We start from the raw sequence: 18,517 nt of genomic DNA, 5'->3' as shown, positions 1-18,517 counted from the left end.
CTCTGCCCTCCCAGCTCTGCCCTCCCAGCGCTGCCCTCCCAGCACTGCCCTCCCAGCTTCCCAAGGCATGATGCTGAGGAGCTGCTGGGCTTGGAGCAAGGCCTCCCACGTTGCTCCTCACCTCTTAAGGAGCAGGCTTTCATAGAATCAACAAGGTTGGAAAAGACCTCAAAGATCATCAAGTCCAACCTGGCACCCAAGACCCTTCCAGCCCCCTACCACTCTGGGAGTCTGTGATGGGCTGAAAACCCCATAACAGCTGGAGACATCCCACTGGACTCTCCCAGCTCTGCCCTCCCAGCACTGCCCTCCCAGCTCTGCCCTCCCAGCTTCCCAAGGCATGATGCTGAGGAGCTGCTGGGCTTGGAGCAAGGCCTCCCACATTGCTCCTCACCTCCTAAGGAGCTTGTATCCAGCTCAGGCTTTCATAGAATCAATAATGTTGGAAAAGACCTCAAGGATCATCAAGTCCAACCTGTCACCCAACACCTCATGGCTACTAAACCATGGCTCCAAGGGCCACCTCCAGTCCCCTCTTGAACCCTTCCAGGGATGGGGACTCCACCACCTCCCTGGGCAGCACATCCCAATGGCCAACAACTCTCTCTGGGAAGAACTTTCTCCTCCCCTCCAGCCTGGTGCAGCTTGAGACTTTCCTTAGTGACATGGGGTAAAGGCTGACTGGGAAGGACAGGGGTGGCCTGGAGTGGGGCTGGGGGCTGCTGAGCTCCATCCTTGAGGACAAGCCAGGCTCACCCACAGGGAGGGCACCCAGTGTGGGCAAGGATCCTGCCAAACAGGGCTGCCAGGCATGGTGGAGGTTGATGCCCTGGGCTGCTGCTCAGCCTCTGACTGGGTTTGGTTTGCCTCTTGCTTTTTATTTCCCTCAAAGTCCAGCCATTGATTTTTGTCTTTCTACCTCAATGACCGTGCTGGGGCTTTCTGTTTTGTTTCTTCCTGTGGCTGCTGGGGTTTGGGGAGAGCATTTCCTCTCCTGAGAGGTCATGAAAAGCCAGCCTCTCCTGCTGCCACAGCGGCAGCAGACGTCTGGGATGTGCACCACCAGCACTGATGGGAGAGAGAGGTTTTGCTCCCAGCCTGGGGACTGTGCTCAGATCCCCTCTGGGAAGTTTTGGATTGGGATGGGGGAGCTCCTGGATCAGCAGCAGGGTCAGTGGTGGGGATGTTCAGCCAGTGACCTGTTCAGCCTGGGGGAAGAGAAGGCTCCAGGGAGACCTCAGAGCAGCCTTCCAGTACCTGAAGGGGCTCCAGGAGAGCTGGGGAGGGACTTTGGAGAAGGGCTGGGAGTGCCAGGATGAGAGGGAATGGATTTGAGCTTGAGGAGGGCAGATTGAGACTGGAGATGAGGAAGAAATTGTGGAGAGTGAGGGTGGGGTGACACTGGCACAGGCTGCCCAGGGAGGCTGTGGAGATCCTCTCCCTGGAGGGGTTCAAGGCCAGGCTGGATGAGACCTTGAGCAAGCTGTGCTGGTGGGAGGTGTCCCTGCCCATGGCAGGGGGGTTGGAACTGGCTGAGCTTTGAGCTCCCTTCCAAGCCAACCCAATTAATGACTCTCTGAACTCCTCTGGGGCACCTTGAGGCCCTTACCCTATCACTTGGTCCTTGGGAGAAGAGCCCAGCCCCCACCTGGCTCCAGCCTCCTCTCAGGGAGCCATAGAGAGCCAGAAGTTCTTCCCTCAGCCCCCTCCACACTGAATGCTCAACCCCAACCTCCCAGCCAGGGAGCATTAAGCTGATTTGCTCCTAGCTGAGCTCAGTTTTGCCTTGCCAGGCAGGGATTTGAATCCTTTTTGGTGGTGGGGGTTTGGGTTTGCCCTCCCTAAATCCTCACTGCCACACTTGGGGGGGGGGATGGAGGGGGTGGGTAGTGCCTGTGCCTGGCTGGAGCCTTGCTGGTGGCTGAGGTTAATCTGGGAGGGGGAGTTGATTGTTTTTTGGGGGGTTTCTAGCTCTTCCTTTTCCTTTCCTCCCACTCCAGGAGAAGAGTTTTATGAAGCCTCCCCCTACGAGCCGGTCACCTCTCGGCTCTCTGATATATTCAGACTGGCTTCAATTTTCTCAGGTAAGGAAAGCAACATCCTGCTGCTGCTGCTGCTGCTGCTGCTGCTGCTGCTGCTGCTGCTGCTGCTGCTTCACCTTGGGAGGGGGGAGGTTACTGTGGCCTTGCCTGGCAGTGTGGCCCTGCTGCTGCTGAGCTGCCTGCTGAGGAAAACCCCCAGGCTCCCCTCTCCTTCCCCACCCCCTACCCCCAGGCTCCCCTCTCCTTCCCCACCCCCCATCCCCAGGCTCCCCTCTCCTTCCCCACCCCCTACCCCCAGGCTCCCCTCTCCTTCCCCACCCCCCACCCCCAGGCTCCCCTCTCCTTCCCCACCCCCCACCCCCAGGCTCCCCTCTCCTTCCCCACCCCCTACCCCCAGGCTCCCCTCTCCTTCCCCACCCCCTACCCCCAGGCTCCCCTCTCCTTCCCCACCCCCCACCCCCAGGCTCCCCTCTCCTTCCCCACCCCCCACCCCCAGGCTCCCCTCTCCTTCCCCACCCCCCACCCCCAGGCTCCCCTCTCCTTCCCCACCCCCCATCCCCAGGCTCCCCTCTCCTCCCCCTTCCACCCCCCTCATGTCTCCCCTCTCCTTCCCCCCTGAGGCTTCCCTCTTCTTCCTCCCCCCTGAGGCTTCCCTCTCCTTCCCCCCCAAGCTTCCCTTCTCCTTCCCCCCCCAAGCTTCCCTTCTCCTTCTCCCCCCAAAGCTTCCCTTCTCCTTCCCCCCCCCAAAGCTTCCCTTCTCCTTCCCCCCCCCAAGCTTCCCTTCTCCTTCCCCCCCCCAAGCTTCCCTTCTCCTTCTCCCCCCAAAGCTTCCCTTCTCCTTCCCCCCCAAAGCTTCCCTTCTCCTTCCCCCCCAAAGCTTCCCTTCTCCTTCCCCCCCAAAGCTTCCCTTCTCCTTCCCCCCCCCAAAGCTTCCCTTCTCCTTCCCCCCCCAAATCTTCCCTTCTCCTTCCCCCCCCAAGCTTCCCTTCTCCTTCCCCCCCCAAGCTTCCCTTCTCCTTCCCCCTCCAAGCTTCCCCTCTCCTTCCCCCCCATGTCTCCCCTCTCCTTCCCCCCTGTGGCTCCCCTCTCCTTCCCACCCCCCCGTGGCTCCTCTCCTTCCCCCCACCACCTAGGTGTCACTGCCTGGGCTCTGGGGAGGGGTGGGGAGCCCCTCGGAGGGGGGCAGCCCCTCCTGCTGCCCATCCACCTCTTGGCCTAAAGCATTTTGTTTGTCTCCTGGAAGACTTGGGGAAGCTGAGGCCGGGGGTGGGGGGTGGGAGTCCTGCTTCCTGTCCCCTCCCCGGGACAACCAAGCTCCAGGCAAGCTCTGGGATGGTGCAGGGAGGAGGCTGCTGAGCTCTTTGGAGCGTCTCTCAGCCTCCACATCCTCCTCTCAGGAGCCCAAACTCCCTCACCATCCTCAGGAACTTTTTTTCCTTCTCCTTGCCATCTTATTTCCATGACAACCTTCCTGCTGCCACCCCACCCCACCCCCCCCCCCCTTCTCCAAATTAGGTCAGCAGCTCCTTGCCTTCTCCTGCCTCTTTCTCCTCTGAATCCTTTCCTTTCCCCCAAACCCCACCCACAGCTCTCTGGGGGCTCCCCAAACCTCCTGGGGGTACACAAAGCACCTCAGAGACCTCACAACGATGCTCTGGCCCCCTCCCTGGGCTGTGCAGCTTGATCCTGACCTCCCTCAGGTCAGCTGGGGTCACCTCAGATGCTCTGGCCCCCTCCCTGGGCTGCACAGCTTTGCTCTGACCCCCCTCAGATCACTTTGGGTCACCTCTGATGCTGTGGGCCCCTCCCTGGGCTGTGCAGCTTGATCCTGACCCCCCTCAGGTCACCTGGGGACACCTCAGATGCTGTGTCACCCACCCTGGGCTGCACAGCTTTGCCCTGACCCCTCTCAGGTGATCTGGGGACACTTCAGATGCTGTGTCACCCACCCTGGGCTGCACAGCTTTGCCCTGACCCCCCTCAGATCACCTGGGGACACCTCAGATGCTGTGTCACCCTCCCTGGGCTGCACAGCTTTGCTCTGACCCCCCCTCAGGTCACCTGGGGACACCTCAGATGCTGTGTCACCCTCCCTGGGCTGCACAGCTTTGCTCTGACCTCCCTCAGATCACCTGGGGACACCTCAGATGCTGTGTCACCCACCCTGGGTTGCCCTGACTCCCTCTCAGGTCACCTGGGGACACTTCAGATGCCGTGTCCCCCTCCCTGGGTTGCCCTGACTCCCCCTCAGATCCCCTCAGAGGAGGGCTGTGGGGCTGCCACGTCCCCTTGCTGTCGTTGTAGCTCCTGAAGGGAATGTGGCAGGCTCCCTGCAGGGAGGGCTGGGGATGACAGTTCCACCCCCTCCTGTCTCCCGCCCTCCTTTTTGGCTTCCCCATTAGCATCGAGGGAGTGTTGGAGCTGCTGGGAGTCTGCACAGCAGAGTGTCTGGAGTGGGGGATTGAATGCTCCTGGGTTGATTTATTGACAAAAGCAAAGCAGGAGGAGCAAAGAACTTGTCTGGCAAATTCAGGCCTGGGGGAAGGGGGAGAAGCAGCACAGAATGGAGGTAGGGGGTGGGTGGGAAGGGACCTCCAGAGATCATCCAGCCCAACCCCCACCCCCTGCCAGAGCAGAGTCACCCAGGGCAGGCCCCACAGGAGCACAGCCAGGGGGGGTTGGAAGCTCTCCACACCAGGAGGCTCCACAACCTCTCTGGGCAGCCTGCTCCAGGCCTCCAGCACCCTCACAGGGAAGGGGTTGGTCCTTGTTCCACTCTGGAGATGTGCTGTAGCCACCAGGGTGGCCTCTGTGCTTCTTCCACCCCTTCTCCATCCCCCTTGTGCAAGGCTGGAGCTGATGGATGGAAGGAGGACTCCTCCTCCCTGCTCCTGGTGGAGCCCTGTTTGGAATCAGGCCAGGAGGTGCAGACAAAGCCTCTGGGGCTTCACCCCCTGCCTTGTGCATCCCAAAGCTGGGATGTGGGTGGAGCTGGGATGGGCTGGCAGCAGGGTGGGCTTCCAGCTTTGCATTTTCACTGGCACCCCAGTGCCAGGCTGGCAGCTCCCAGCCTCCCAGCAAACTCTTGAAGGTGGGGGGGGGGAAATCAGAGAAGTGTCAGGGCTGGAAGGGAGCTCAAGGCTCAGCCAGCTCCAAGCCCCCTGCCATGGGCAGGGACACCTCACACCACAGCAGGTTGCTCACAGCCACATCCAGCCTGGCTGCAAACACCTCCAGGCAGGAGGCTTCCACCACCTCCCTGGGCAACCTCTGCCAGGCTCTCACCACCCTCATGAGGAACAACTTCTTCCTCACAGCCAATCTCAATCTCCCCACTTCTAGTTCTGCTCCATCCCCCCCAGTCCTATCCCTCCCTGACACCCTCAACAGTCCCTCCCCAGCTTGCTTGGAGCCCTCTGCAGATCCTGGAGGGTCACAAATCAGGTCCCCTTCTGCAGAGGACAACCCAAGCTCATCCAGTCCAACCCCCAGCCCCATGCTCACAGGGGCACCACCCTTGGGCAGCAGCAGCACCCAAGCAGTGGGTGGGCACCAGAACCCTGGCCCCAGCACGGGGTGCACTTGTGCCCCTGCTGCCTTCCTCACCAATCCTCCTCCTCCTCTGCACCCTGCACCGAGAGGCCGAGGCAGAGAGGGCAGCTGGTGGCACAAGGTCTCCAGGCTCTGCCCCCTTGCCCCTGCTTCCTTCCTGCCTCATGAATGTTTCATGCTGGTGCTTTATTAATGAGCTCCCCAGACCTTGGAGCTTTCAGGCATCAGCTCCATTAAAATGCAGCCAGGTCCCTGCAGGTCTCAGGCAGGGCAGGAGAGTGGAGGCTCAGGAGGCTCAGGAGCAGCCCTTGATATCAATCCAGGCTGGGGGGGAGGGGGGTGAGGAGGTGGAGAGCAGCCCTGCAGAGGAGGACTGGGAGGTGCTGGAGGACGTGAGGCAGCAATGGGCATTGAAGGCAAACCGTGGCCAGCAGGGCAAGAGAGGGGATCCTGCTCCTCTGCTCTGCTCTGCTCAGACCTCACCTGGAGAGCTGAGTCCACCTCTGGGGTCCCCAGCACGAGAAGGGCATGGATGGGATGGAGCTGTCCAGAGGAGGCCACGCAGAGGAGCAGAGGGCTGGAGGACCTCTGCTGTGGGGACAGGCTGGGAGAGGTGGGGCTGTTCAGCCTGGAGAAGCTCCAAGGAGGCCTTAGAGCTGCATTTCAGTACCTGCAGGGGACCTCCAGGCAGGCTGGGCAGGGGCTGTTCAGAAGGGCCTGTGGGGATAGGCTGAGAGGCAATGGTTTGAAACTGGAGCAAGGCAGAGCCAGGTTGGACATCAGGAGGAAGCTCTGTGTGGTGAGGGTGGTGAGACGCTGCAACAGGCTGCCCAGGGAGGTGGTGGAGACCCCATCCCTGGAAACATCCAAGGGCAGGCTTGATGAGGCCCTGAGCAACCTGATTTAGTTGGAGATGTCCCTGCTGACTGCAGGGGAGTCGGCCAAGATGACCTTTGGGGGGCCCCTTCCAACCCTGCTCATTAGCAGAGCCCTACTGAGGGGTCTGTTAGAGACTTGTCCACACTGGCCTGGCAGAAGCTGGGAGCCAAGGGAGGAAACCATGGAGGGGGGACATAGAACCTGGGGATGAGATGGTTGGTGCAGTCAGCTGGCTTCAAAACTAGCCCCTGGGCTGCCAAGGGTGATCCAGCAAACAGCAGGGGAAGGAGAACTCAGCCTGGTGCTCAGCTGGTGGAGGTGGTTTGGCTTCCTCCACCTTCTCCCTCCCTCTTTCTTTGCTGATGCTTGGGATTCCTGAGGTGCCTGAAGGCTCTGGCTGGTGCCCAGCTCCAGTGGGAGCTTTGTCCTTCTTGTCCCTGCTCAGCCCAGTTGGGTAGGGCTGGTTGAGGGTGATTTGGTGGTGGAGAAGCCCAGGGGAGGTCTAGGGGCCAGGGGAGCCCTGTGGGAGCTGGGCAGGTTGCTCAGCATCGCAGCAGGCTGAATAATTAATCATTATTCTTTGAATAATTGACAAGAGAAAGGCAAAGCTTGCAAATCCATGCCAGGAATTATGCACTGAGGGCTGCTTGACCAGGGCCTCTCGACCTTAACCCCTTCTGTGCTGGAGGAGGACCTCCAAATCCTACAGGAAGATGGAGATGAGGAGCAGGGCAACCAGAGCAGGGCATCCAGCCCCCTCCCCACAGCCAGCAGGGCTGTTCCAGGGCTGACAGCAATGCCAGTCCCCTTCCCTCTGGCATCTCCCCCAGGTTCAGGGCATCTCAACCCCACATCCATGGCAAGGCCTTGGAGCTAGATGGTCTTGAAGGTCCCTTCCAACCCATTCTATGATTCTCTGAACTTCCCCCAGGTTGAGGGGGTCTCAACCCCACCCCATGGCTGTCCCCTTCCCTCTGGCATCTCCCCCAGGTTCAGGGCATCTCAACCCCACCCCATGGCAAGGAGTTGGAACTAGATGATCTTGAAGGTCCCCTCCAACCCAACCCATTCTCTGCACCAGGGGAGGTTTAGGTTGGAGATGAGGGGGGTGGAAAAACTCTTCACTGCAAGAGTGGTCAGGGACTGGCACAGGCTGCCCTGGGAGAGGTTCAAGAAACCTGTGGCCATGGCACTTTGGGGGCATGGTGGGGTTGGGTTGCTGGTTGGACTGGGTGATCTTGGAGGCCTTTTCCAACCTTAATGATCCTGTGATCCTATGATCCTATGATTCTGTGACTCTATGATCCCATGATCCTGTGATGCTTTGATCTTATGATTCCATGAGCCCTTGATCCCATGACTCTATGATCCTATGATCCCGTGATCCTATGATGCTTTGATCTTATGATTCCATGATCCCTCGATCCCATGACTCTGTGATCCCATGATCCTCAGACCCATTCCCTCACCTCTCCCATGCTGCCAGCACCTCCTCCCCCAGCTCGACGACCCTTCCCCACCCCTCCCACCCCCATCTCTCTCACCCTCTTCTCCCTCTCCCTCTGCGGGCAGGAATGGAGCCGGCCGCCACCTCCAAGAGCAACCACTGCCTGGACGCGGCCAAAGCCTGCAACCTGAACGACAACTGCAAGCGGCTGCGCTCCGGCTACATCTCCACCTGCAGCCGGGAGCTGTCCGCCGCCGAGCGCTGCAGCCGCCGCAAGTGCCACAAAGCCCTGCGGCAGTTCTTCGACCGAGTGCCCGGCGAGTACACCTACCGCCTGCTCTTCTGCTCCTGCAGGGACCAGGCCTGCGCCGAGCGCAGGAGGCAGACCATCGTCCCCTCCTGCTCCTACGAGGACAAGGAGAAGCCCAACTGCTTGGACCTGCGCAGCACCTGCAGGGCAGATCACCTCTGCCGGTAAGGGAGGCGCAGGGCTCCCCCGCGGGCTCCTGCCGGCGCTCCCCGTCCCGCCCCGGGCTCCTGCCGGCGCTCCCCGTCCCGCCCCGGGCTCCTGCCGGCGCTCCCCACCCCGCCCCGGGCTCCTGCCGGCGCTCCAGCCCCGGGCTTCTTCCAGCGCTCCCCCGCCCGCCCCGGGCTCCTGCCGGTGCTCCCGCCCCGGGCTCCTGCCGGCGAATGGCGGTGCTGGAAGTGGGGACCTGGAGCGATTGTGGTCGGGTTTCGGACGGTCTCTTGTTGTGGGACCCTGTTCTGAGTTTATTTGCTGCATTTTTCAGGACATAAGACTTCAGGGCATGGCTGCTGGGGGTTGTGGCTGGGTTTGGGATGGTCTCTTGCTGTGGGACCCTGTTCTGAGTTTGTTGGCTGCATCTTCAGGGCATAGGACTTTGGGGCATGGCTGCTGGGGGCTGTGGCCAGGTTTGCGATGGTCTCTTGTTGTATGATCCTGTTCTGAGCTTGTTGGCTGCATCTTCAGGACATAGGACTTCAGGGCATGGCTGCTGGGGGTTGTGGCCAGGTTTAGGACGGTCTCTTGTTGTATGATCCTGTTCTGAGTTTGTTGGCTGCTTCTTCATGATGTGGGGCTTCAGGGCATGGCTGCTGGGGGTTGTGGCCAGGTTTGGGATGGTCTCTTGTTGTGGGACCCTGTTCTGAGTTTGTTGGCTGCTTCTTCGGGACATAGGACTTCAGGGCATGGCTGCTGGGGGTTGTGGCCAGGTTTGGGATGGTCTCTTGCTGTGGGACCCTGTTCTGAGTTTGTTGGCTGCTTCTTCAGGACATAGGACTTCAGGGCATGGCTGCTGGGGGTTGTGGCCAGGTTTGGGATGGTCTCTTGCTGTGGGACCCTGTTCTGAGTTTGTTGGCTGCATCTTCAGGACGTGGGACTTTGGGGCATGGCTGCTGGGGCTTATGGCCAGGTTTGGGATGGTCTCTTGCTGTGGGACCCTGTTCTGAGTTTGTTGGCTGCTTCTTCAGGGCATAGGACTTTGGGGCATGGCTGCTGGGGGTTGTGGCCAGGTTTGGGATGGTCTCATCTTGCACAGCCCTAGTTCCAGTTTATTGACTTGGGACTTCAGGCCATGGCTGCCCAGAGAGGTGGTAGACTCTCCATCTCTGGAGACATTCCCAACCCACCTGGATGTGTTCCTGAGTGGCCTTCTCTAGGTGGCCCTGCCTTGGCAGGGAGATAGGACTGGATGATCTCCAGGGGGTCCCTTCCACCCCCTACCGTGCTGTGCCTCTGTGAAACTTCATGGCTGGTGAGATCTGCTGTGTTCCCTGTGGCAGAGCAAAGCTGAGCTTCTGCTGTAATGAAACTCATTATTCACACAGCAAAAAGGAACCAAACAGCCTCCTGTCTCCCTCCAAAGGCTGGATCAGCCTCATACAGAACAGGAGGAGGAGGAGGAAGAGGAGGGCCTCTGTGCCATCAAGGTGATGAAGTTCCCCGGAGCTTGGTGGTGAAATAAATAAATAACAGAGAGCTTGAAGCTTTCCTCTGGCTGCCAGCAGTGGGTTGGAGATGGAGGGAATGTGGCTCTTCATCAAAAAGCAATCCAAGGAGGGGAGAGCCATGAATAACAGATGCCAAGGGGCTGAGGCGAGCGGCGGCCGAAGGGCTGCTCGCACCTCCCCGGCAGCAGCCCCGCAGCTCCTGCAGGCTCTCGGTGCAGGGGGATGCACCACAGCATCCCAGCACTGTTTGGCTTGGAAAGGACCTCTAGTATCTTTCCTGATGATCTGGATGGGGGCATTGAGTCCATCAGCAGTAAGTTTGCAGATGACACCAAGCTGGGGGCAGGAGATGATCTGCTGGAGGGCAGAGAGGCTCTGCAGAGGGACCTCGACAGGCTGGGCAGATGGGCAGAGGCCAAGGGCAGGAGATTGAACACATCCAAGTGCCAGGTTCTGCACATTGGCCACAGCAACCCCAGGCAGTGCTACAGGCTGGGGTGAGAGTGGCTGGAGAGCAGCCAGGCAGAGAGGGACCTGGGGGTAGTGGTCGATGGTAGGCTGAACATGAGCCAGCAGTGTGCCCAGGTGGCCAAGAAGGCCAAGGGCATCCTGGCCTGGATCAGGAACAGTGTGGCCAGCAGGAGCAGGGAGGTAATTTTGCCCCTGTGCTCAGCACTGGTTAGGCCACACCTGGAGTAATGTGTCCAGTTCTGGGCCCCTCAGGTTAAGAAGGACATTGAGAGACTTGAAGGTGTCCAGAGAAGGGCAATGAGGCTGGGGAGGGGTCTGGGGCACAGCCCTGTGAGGAGAAGCTGAGGGAGCTGGGGTTGCTTAGCCTGGAGAAGAGGAGGCTCAGGGGAGACCTTCTTGCTCTCTCCAACTCCCTGAAGGAAGGTTGGAGCCAGGTGGGGGTTGGTCTCCAACCTCAGTCTCCCCTGGCACAATTTCAGGCCATTCCATCTGGTTCTATCACCTGATGCCAAGGAGAAGAGCCCAACCCCCAGCTGGCTCCAGCCTCCTTTCAGGGAATTGTAGAGAGCCAGAAGGTCTCCCCTCAGCCTCCTCTTCTCCAGGCTAAACAACCCCAGGTCCCCTCAGCCAGTCATGGAGGAGAATGACCTGCACTGGCTGCATAATTTTGGGGGGAACACTGGAGAGGCCATGAGGCTGCCAAGTGTCAATTAGAAGCCTGTTGCTGCAAGGAGTGAAATCCCACCACGAAGAGATGGAGCAGCAAAAGGGGGGAAGCAATGAAGGTGAGGAGAGCCTGGCCCAGGCTGCCCAGGCAGGTGGGAGAGACAGCATCCCTGCAACCATTCCAGGTCAGGATGTTTGGAGCTCTGAGCAACCTTCTCTGGATGAGCTTTCAAGGTCCTTTCCCAGCCAAATGAGTCTGAGAAGAGGAGGCTCAGGGGAGACCTCATTGCTCTCTACAACTACCTGAAGGGAGGTTGGAGCCAGGAGGGGGTTGGTCTCTTCTCTCTAGCAACCAGCACCAGAACAAGGGGACACAGTCTCAAGCTGTGCCAGGGGAAGTTCAGGCTCGAGGTGAGGAGAAAGTTCTTCACTGAGAGAGTTGTTGGCCATTGGGATGTGCTGCCCAGGGAGGTGGTGGAGTCCCCATCCCTGGAGGGGTTCAAGAGGGGATTGGATGTGGCCCTTGGTGCCATGGTCTAGTCATGAGGTGCTGGGTGCCAGGTTGGACTTGATGATCTTTGAGGTCTTTTCCAACCTTGGTGATACTGTGAGATTGTCTGAACCCCTCCTGTGCCTCTGCTGTGGGACCTCCTCTCTCTGTGTCCCTCCTGAGCTGCTGCTCACCCTCCTGATCCGTAGGCAGGCCTGGCAAGGGCACTGAACTCTGAAGCAGATCATGGAGCTGCTTCCAAAGCCAGAGGTGACAGGAGCTGAGCTAATGCTCCTGCATGGGCTCTGAGCCTAATTAAGCCTCCTGGCTGAACTCCTAATGAACGGTGAAGGCTTCTCTAATGGGAAGGGACTTCACAGGGAGCCTTTTGCTGCCATCTCAGCATGAACAGGGCTGAGCTGAGCTGCTGGGGGCTGCCCCTCACCCCGGGGTGCAGCTCCTGTAGGGCACAACCCATCGTCAGGTCCTGACCCTGCCAGAGCAGGATGCCCTGGATCAGGTCACACAGCAACACATCCAGGTGGGGGTTGGAAGCTCTCCACACCAGGAGACTCCACAACCTCTCTGGGCAGCCTGCTCCAGGCCTCCAGCACCAAACAGCTTTCTCCTCCTGCTCAGAAGTAATCTCCTGGCTTCCAGTTTGTGCCCATTGCCCCTCGTGCTGTCCCTGGGCACCGCTGCCAAGAGTAGTGCCACACTCTTCTCCATGCCCCCAGGACACCATTGGCCTTCAGTCCATGAGGGCACATTGCTGGCTCACAGGGAGTTTGTTCCCCCCCCCAGCACTCTCAGCTCCTTCTCCTTGGAGCTGCTTCCCAGCAGGTTCCCCCCTCACCTGTAGTGCAGCAGGAGGTTGTCCCTCCCTGGGTGCAGGACTCCACACTTGCCCTGCTTGAGCTTCATGAGAATCCACTCTGCCCAACTCTCCAACCTCTCCACCACCTCATTCCCAACCCCAAAGAGATGATTTCTGCCCTGCTGAGGTGCACCCCAGCCCTGCACACAGGCCCAGGGCTGACAGAGTCACAGAGCCCTTGCAGCTGGAAGAGACCTTTGAGCCTCTTCCAACCTCCAACCCCAAACCCACCACCCCCCAAAACCATCAGGAGCACCTCCCAGAATTCCACACCCACACATCCTGCAAGGAGCTGGGCAGGATCCAGCCCCTTTGGGGGGTTTGGTTTTGTTTCCCAGTTACAAAATAGGGGGGGAGAAAACTCAGGGAATCACAGAATCACCCAGGTTGGAAAAGACCTCAGAGAGCAGCAAGTCCAACCTGTGACCTAATCCCTAACACCTCCTGACAGCTAAACCACAGCTCCAAGGGCCACATCCAAGCCTTCTTTGAACATCGCCAGGGATGGGGACTCCACCACCTCCCTGGGCAGCACATCCCAGTGGCCAATTCCTCTTGCTGGGAAGAACTTTCTCCTCACCTCCAGCCTAAACCTCCCCTGGCACAGCTTGAGACTGTGTCCTCTTGTTCTGGTGCTGGCTGCCTGGGAGAAGAGCCCAACCCCCACCTGGCTCCAACCTCCCTTCAGGTAGCTGTAGAGAGCAATGAGGTCTCCCCTGAGCCTCCTCTTCTCCAGGCTAAGCAACCCCAGCTCCCTCAGCCTCTCCTCACAGGGCTGTGCTCCAGACCCCTCCCCAGCCTCCTTGCCCTTCTCTGGACACCTTCAAGTCTCTCAATGTCCTTCTTAACCTGAGGAGCCCAGAACTGGACACAGGACTCCAGGTGTGGCCTGAGCAGTGCTGAGCACAGGGTCACAATGACCTCCCTGCTCCTGCTGGCCACACTGTTCGTGCTGCAGGGCAGGATGCCATTGGCATCCTCAGCCTCCTGGGCACACTGCTGGCTCATGTTCAGCCTGGTTTGGGATGCTGAGGCGCTCCAGCCAGTGGAGGTTGGGCAGTTCTTCAGCACCAGCCTCACTGAAGCATGTAAGACCAGATTATTTGTGTTCCTGACTTGCTGATGCAAGATGAAAAAATACAGCAAGCTGCAGCTGCTGAAATCAGCTCTTTTTTCCACCCCCCCCTTCCCTCCTCTCTGTCCTCTCTCCTTCCTTTCCCTTTCCCCTTCGCTGAGGTTGGTGTTTTTGCAGAGAGGTTTTTATATTCTGGGAGCTAAAACCTGTCCTCTGCAATCAGACACAAAGCCCAGGGACTTTGTCAGGCTCCTCCATCGAGGCAAGCAAAAAAAGAACCCCATCCCCAGCTGCCTGGGATGAAAAGGTTCCCAAGCTGCAGTCAGGCTGAGGCTGAGTGGTGCTGGGCCAAAGGGCTTCGGGGGAGCTCAGCAGGCAGCTGCCTGCAGCCAGGGTCAAGGGGATTGGGTTTGTTTCCAGGGCCAAAGGCAAGGGTTTTAGCTTCAAAAGAGAGGTCCTGTGTGGGGGAAGGGGGAAAGAAGGAGGGGAAGAGGGGCTTGGGGGGGGTGGAGGGGGTAAAGGAAGGAGGAAATAAAAAGAAGGTAAAAGAATCACAGAAGGGGAGAAGAAAGCTCAGCAAGAGCTAAAGGAGCTGGGGGGGGATGAGAAGCTGGGGCCAGACTCTGCTCAGTGGTGCCCAGGGACAAGGGGCAGTGGGCACAAAGTGGCACCCAGGAGGTTCCACCCGAAGAGGAGGAGAAAGTTGTTTGGTGTGAGGGTGCTGGAGGCCTGCAGCAGGCTGCCCAGAGAGATTGTGGAGCCTCCTGGTGCGCAGAGCTTCCAACCCCCCCTGGGCACTGTGCTGCTGGGCAGGGTGCTGTGGGTGCCCTGCTGGAGCAGGGGGGTGTTGGAGTGGCTGAGCTGCAGAGCTCCCTTCCAACCCCATCCATGCTGATTCAGGAGTGATCCCCGCGGGGGAAGTGAAACCTTGCTTGATCACTCCAGGATGCCTGAGGGATGCTTGGCTGGAGGGGAGGGGGCTGTGTGTGCTCGGGAAGGAACAGCTCCAGGCTGTGGTATTGATCGAGCGGCAGCCAGGGGAACAAAAGCAGTTGGGCTGTGTTTTAAAGCCACGTCCTGGGCTTCGCGAAGCCTTTGTTGAGCACAGACAAAATGCCACAGATAATGGATGTTTCCTTGATAAACAGCAGAGCAGCAGCTCAAGTTTCTCATTACCCTGTGTAATGAGAGCTGCTCAGAAGTGTGGCTCAGCTGTCCACGGAGCTGGGCTGGAATGAAGGAGCAGGAGGAAGGGAAACACGTTCCTGGCTTGAAGCTCTGGGAGCTGGCTGAGAGGAGCAGTGCTTGTGATTAGCCAGGGACAGGGCATGGCTGGGGGGGGGTCCCAGGGTGGGTGACAGGACCAGGGATGGGTAAGCAAGAGAAGCCTCCAAATCCTCTAGGACCATGGAATGGTTTTGGTTGCAAGATCATGAAGTCCAACTGCTGATCCAGCACTGAACCATGGCCCTCAGCACCACATCTTCATGGCTCTGAGACCCCCCCAGGGATGGACATTCAAACACCTCCCTGGGCAGCCTGGGCCAGGCTTCCAGAACCCTTTCAGGGAAGAAGTTTCTTCCAATGTCCAACCTCCCCTGGGGCAACCTGAGGCTGTTTCCTCTCATTTGTTCCTTTTGTCCTCTTCTGGACCCACTCCAGTTCCTCAAAGTCCTTCTGGGAGTGAGGGGCCCAAAAGGGAACCAAGTACTGAACCTAGTCCAGGGGGACAATCTCTGCCCTGCTCCTGTTGGCCACACTCTGGCTGAACCAAGCCAGGCTGCTTTTGGCCCTCTTGGCCAAATCCAGCCATCAGCTAGCAGGGATTGGCTGCTTTGCCTTCCCAGCATTGTTGAGAGGGGGGGGGAATCAATGGAGCACCCTTTGGGCACCCCTCCCTGGGGACCTGCAGTCTGTAGAATCATGGAATCAAAGCCTGCCCCTGGAGGTGGGGAGAAGGGAGAAAGGGTTGAATGGTAGAATGGGTTGGCTTGGAAGGGACCTTCAAGGTCACCCAGCTCCAACCCCCTGCCCTGGGCAGGGACACCTCCCACCAGCCCCAGCTTGCTCAAGGCCTCTCATCCAGCCTGGCCTTGGACACCTCCAGGGAGGAGGCAGCCACAGCCTCCCTGGGCAACCTGTGCCAGTCTCTCCCCACCCTCCCTGGGAGGAATTTCTTTGCCATCCCCAGTCTCCATCTCCCCCTCTCCCAGCTCTGGCACCCCCAAGCCCTCACCGAAAGTCCCTCCCCGGCTTTCCTCGCAGCCTGCTTCAGGTAGTGGCGAGCGGCTGGAAGGGCCAGGCTCAGCTCTGGGGCCACCTTGCTGAAGGCTAAGCCTGTTCTTAACAGAGTAATAAGTCAATTCTCCCTGAATAATTAACGAGAGGAGCCTTCATAAGTATTGACTTAATGTGACAGCAAGTCCATACTGACTCAGGCTTTGCTTATGTAAACACAATCTCCTGTTCGGCTTAGTTAGCAGTTCAATGAAATAGAACAGTCCTTCAATTAAAATCAAATGATGCATGCCTTTAATTCTTCCCTTCCTGGGTAATGAGAAGGTTTAAGAACAAGCAAGAGGATAAAACAAACCCCAGCCCAACCCCCCTCCCCCCTCTCCTCTTTTCCCCTCTCTCCTCCAACGGCTTTCGCTTGGGAGGGATCCAAGCGCCGCCGCGTCCTGAAGGCACAGAGGGGAAACTGCACTTTGTTAAGGGCTCCCAGCTTAGCCCCTGGGGCTGGTGGTTGGTTGTCCTCCTGGTTTTCCACCCCTCCCGTCCTACCTGCTTGTCCTCCTGGTTTTTCCACCCCTCCCATCCCACCTCTTGCCACTGTAGCTCTCCTGGAGCGCTGCGTCCAGTTCCGGAGCCTCTGTGCCAGGAAGGATCTGGAGGTGCTGGAAGGTGTCCAGAGAAGGACCACGAGGAGGAGCAGAGGGCTGGAGCTGCTCTGCTGTGAGGACAGACTGAGGGAGTTGGGGTTGTGCAGGCTGGAGAAGAGAAGGCTCCAAGGAGACCTAATTGTGGCCTTCCAGGATCTGCAGGGGGCTCCAAGAAAGCTGGGGAGGGACTTCTGAGGGTGTCAGGGAGGGATAGGACTGGGGGGGATGGAGCAGAACTAGAAGTGGGGAGATGCAGATTGGATGTGAGGGAGAAATTATTCCCCATGAGGGTGGTGAGAGCCTGGCACAGGCTGCCCAGGGAGGTGGTGGAAGCCTCCTGCCTGGAGGTGTTTGCAGCCAGGCTGGATGTGGCTGTGAGCAACCTGCTGTGGTGTGAGGTGTCCCTGCCCACTGGCAGGGAGTTGGAACTGACTGAGCCTTGAGCTCCTTTCCAGCCCTGACAATCCTCTGATTTCTATCATCTACTCCAACCTCCCTGCCACGAGCACAGCCTTCATCCCTTCCTCACTACCCTCTGCCTCTTCCCTCTCATTTCTGTAGCTGAGCCTCATCCCCCTGCCTCCTGGCTGCTCTGTTTGGAGTCTGAAGCATTTTTTTCCTCCCCTTAATCTCAGCTTTTCCATCTTTCCAAACCATTCATCTCCAGCAGGATGAGCAGGCAGAGCAAATGTTGGGGGGAGGCTGCCTAGCAAGCCTGTGGGGTTTTGATGTCTTGCTGAGTTTTTCTTGCTTGTTGTCTCAGCTTCTCAGCTTCTTGAACATCCTCTGCTCTGTGGGAGGGTTGGAGGGGAAGGGGGGAGAGGGGGAGGGACACACATGCATGTTTCCAAGCTGCTTCTTGATGCTCCTGTCTATGAAAGGCTTTGTTTTGTTTCCCCCCCACCTCGGTCCCTGTAAATTGCCTGTGGAGAAGATGCCTTGAGAGGAATCTCCACAGCTTGGAGATTTTTCTGCATGGAGTAGTCCAAAGCCTGAGGCCATTTGCTTTGGTTTGGGGCAGGGGGAGTTATTGTTTAGTGCCAGGCTTGGACTTCTCATCTGCCCTTGTGACCAAGAAGGCCACCAGCCTGCTTGGTCCTGGCTCTGGCAGGGGGGTTGGGCTCAAAGATCTCCCTTCCAACCCCTAACATCTTCTGATCCTGGCATGGATCAGCCATGGTGTGGTCAGAAAGAGCAGGGCAGGGGTTGTGCCCCTGGCTGGGCACTGCTGAGGCCAACAGCTTGAGTGCCGAGTTCAGTTTTGGGCTCCTCACCCCCAGAAGGACATTGAGGAGCTGGAGCTGGTCCAGAGAAGGGCAACAAAGCTGGGGAAGGGTCTGGAGAACAGGGCTGGGGAGGAGGAGCTGGGGGTGTTCAGCCTGGAGCAAAGGAGGCTGAGGGGAGACCTCCTGGCTCTCTACAACTCCCTGCCAGGAGCTTGGAGTGAGGTGGGGCTTGGGCTTTGCTCTTTAGTGATAGAAGCAAATGGCCTCAGGTTGTGTCAGGGGAGGTTTAGGTTGGTCATCAGAAGAAACTTCTTGGCTGAAAGGCTTCTCAAAGCCTGGCCCAGGCTGCCCAGGGAGGTGTTTGAATCCCCAGCCCTGGAGGGGTTTCAAAGCCACAGAGCTGTGGTGCTGAGGGCCATGGCTTAGCCTCAGCAGAGCGAGAGGATGGTTGGACTGGATGAGCTTCAGGGATGGATGGATGAGCTCCAGGGTCGTTTCCAACCCAAACATTTCCATCAGCCCATGATTCCCTGACTCCTTCCTCCTCCCCTCAGCAGGAGATGCCAGCTCCAGCTCCAGCCCCTGACAGCATTTCTCCTCTCCCCAGGTGAGAGGTGCAGTCCTGCCAGCGCTCTCCCAGAGCCGGGGCAAGTTCATCACTGAGCACCAGGCCAATTTGTCAGGCTTGCTCCCTGGGGCCCTGCTCCTGGCTTGTAGCATCCTCTGAGGCAAATGTTATTCTTTTCATGATACATGACAAGGCAGCTGGTAAATCCTTCCCAAATATCCAAGCCAGATGTCACTCTTTCCGTTGTACACAATGAGCTTGCAGAGATTCCAGCCAGGAATAAACCTCTCCTGGGAGCCAGCCCATAACTTCTGGGAGCCAGCCCATAACATCTCAGGTTTCTGCCTGGCTTTTTCTAAGTGCCCAGGCAA

The 18,517-nt window shown here is 58.6% G+C and overlaps 1 protein-coding gene across 1 annotated transcript in view; it reads left to right on the top strand.

The window, feature by feature from the left end:
• GFRA2 (GDNF family receptor alpha 2) overlaps nucleotides 1-18,517 on the top strand; it is a 36,968-nt gene that overhangs the window by 11,260 nt on the left and 7,191 nt on the right. Inside the window, exons 3-4 of the mRNA XM_068156451.1 lie at nucleotides 2,001-2,084; nucleotides 8,046-8,394. Of these exons, the coding sequence (XP_068012552.1) occupies nucleotides 2,001-2,084; nucleotides 8,046-8,394 (433 nt within the window). The remainder of the gene's footprint in view (nucleotides 1-2,000; nucleotides 2,085-8,045; nucleotides 8,395-18,517) is intronic.

This window comes from Melanerpes formicivorus, unplaced genomic scaffold, assembly GCF_026170545.1.
Source record: "Melanerpes formicivorus ecotype bairdi unplaced genomic scaffold, bMelFor1.0.p_v2 SCAF_34, whole genome shotgun sequence".
Classification (NCBI taxonomy): Eukaryota; Metazoa; Chordata; class Aves; order Piciformes; family Picidae; genus Melanerpes; species Melanerpes formicivorus.
The sequence above is the reverse complement of the archived record's forward strand: the minus strand, read 5'-3'. Positions and strand labels throughout refer to the sequence as shown.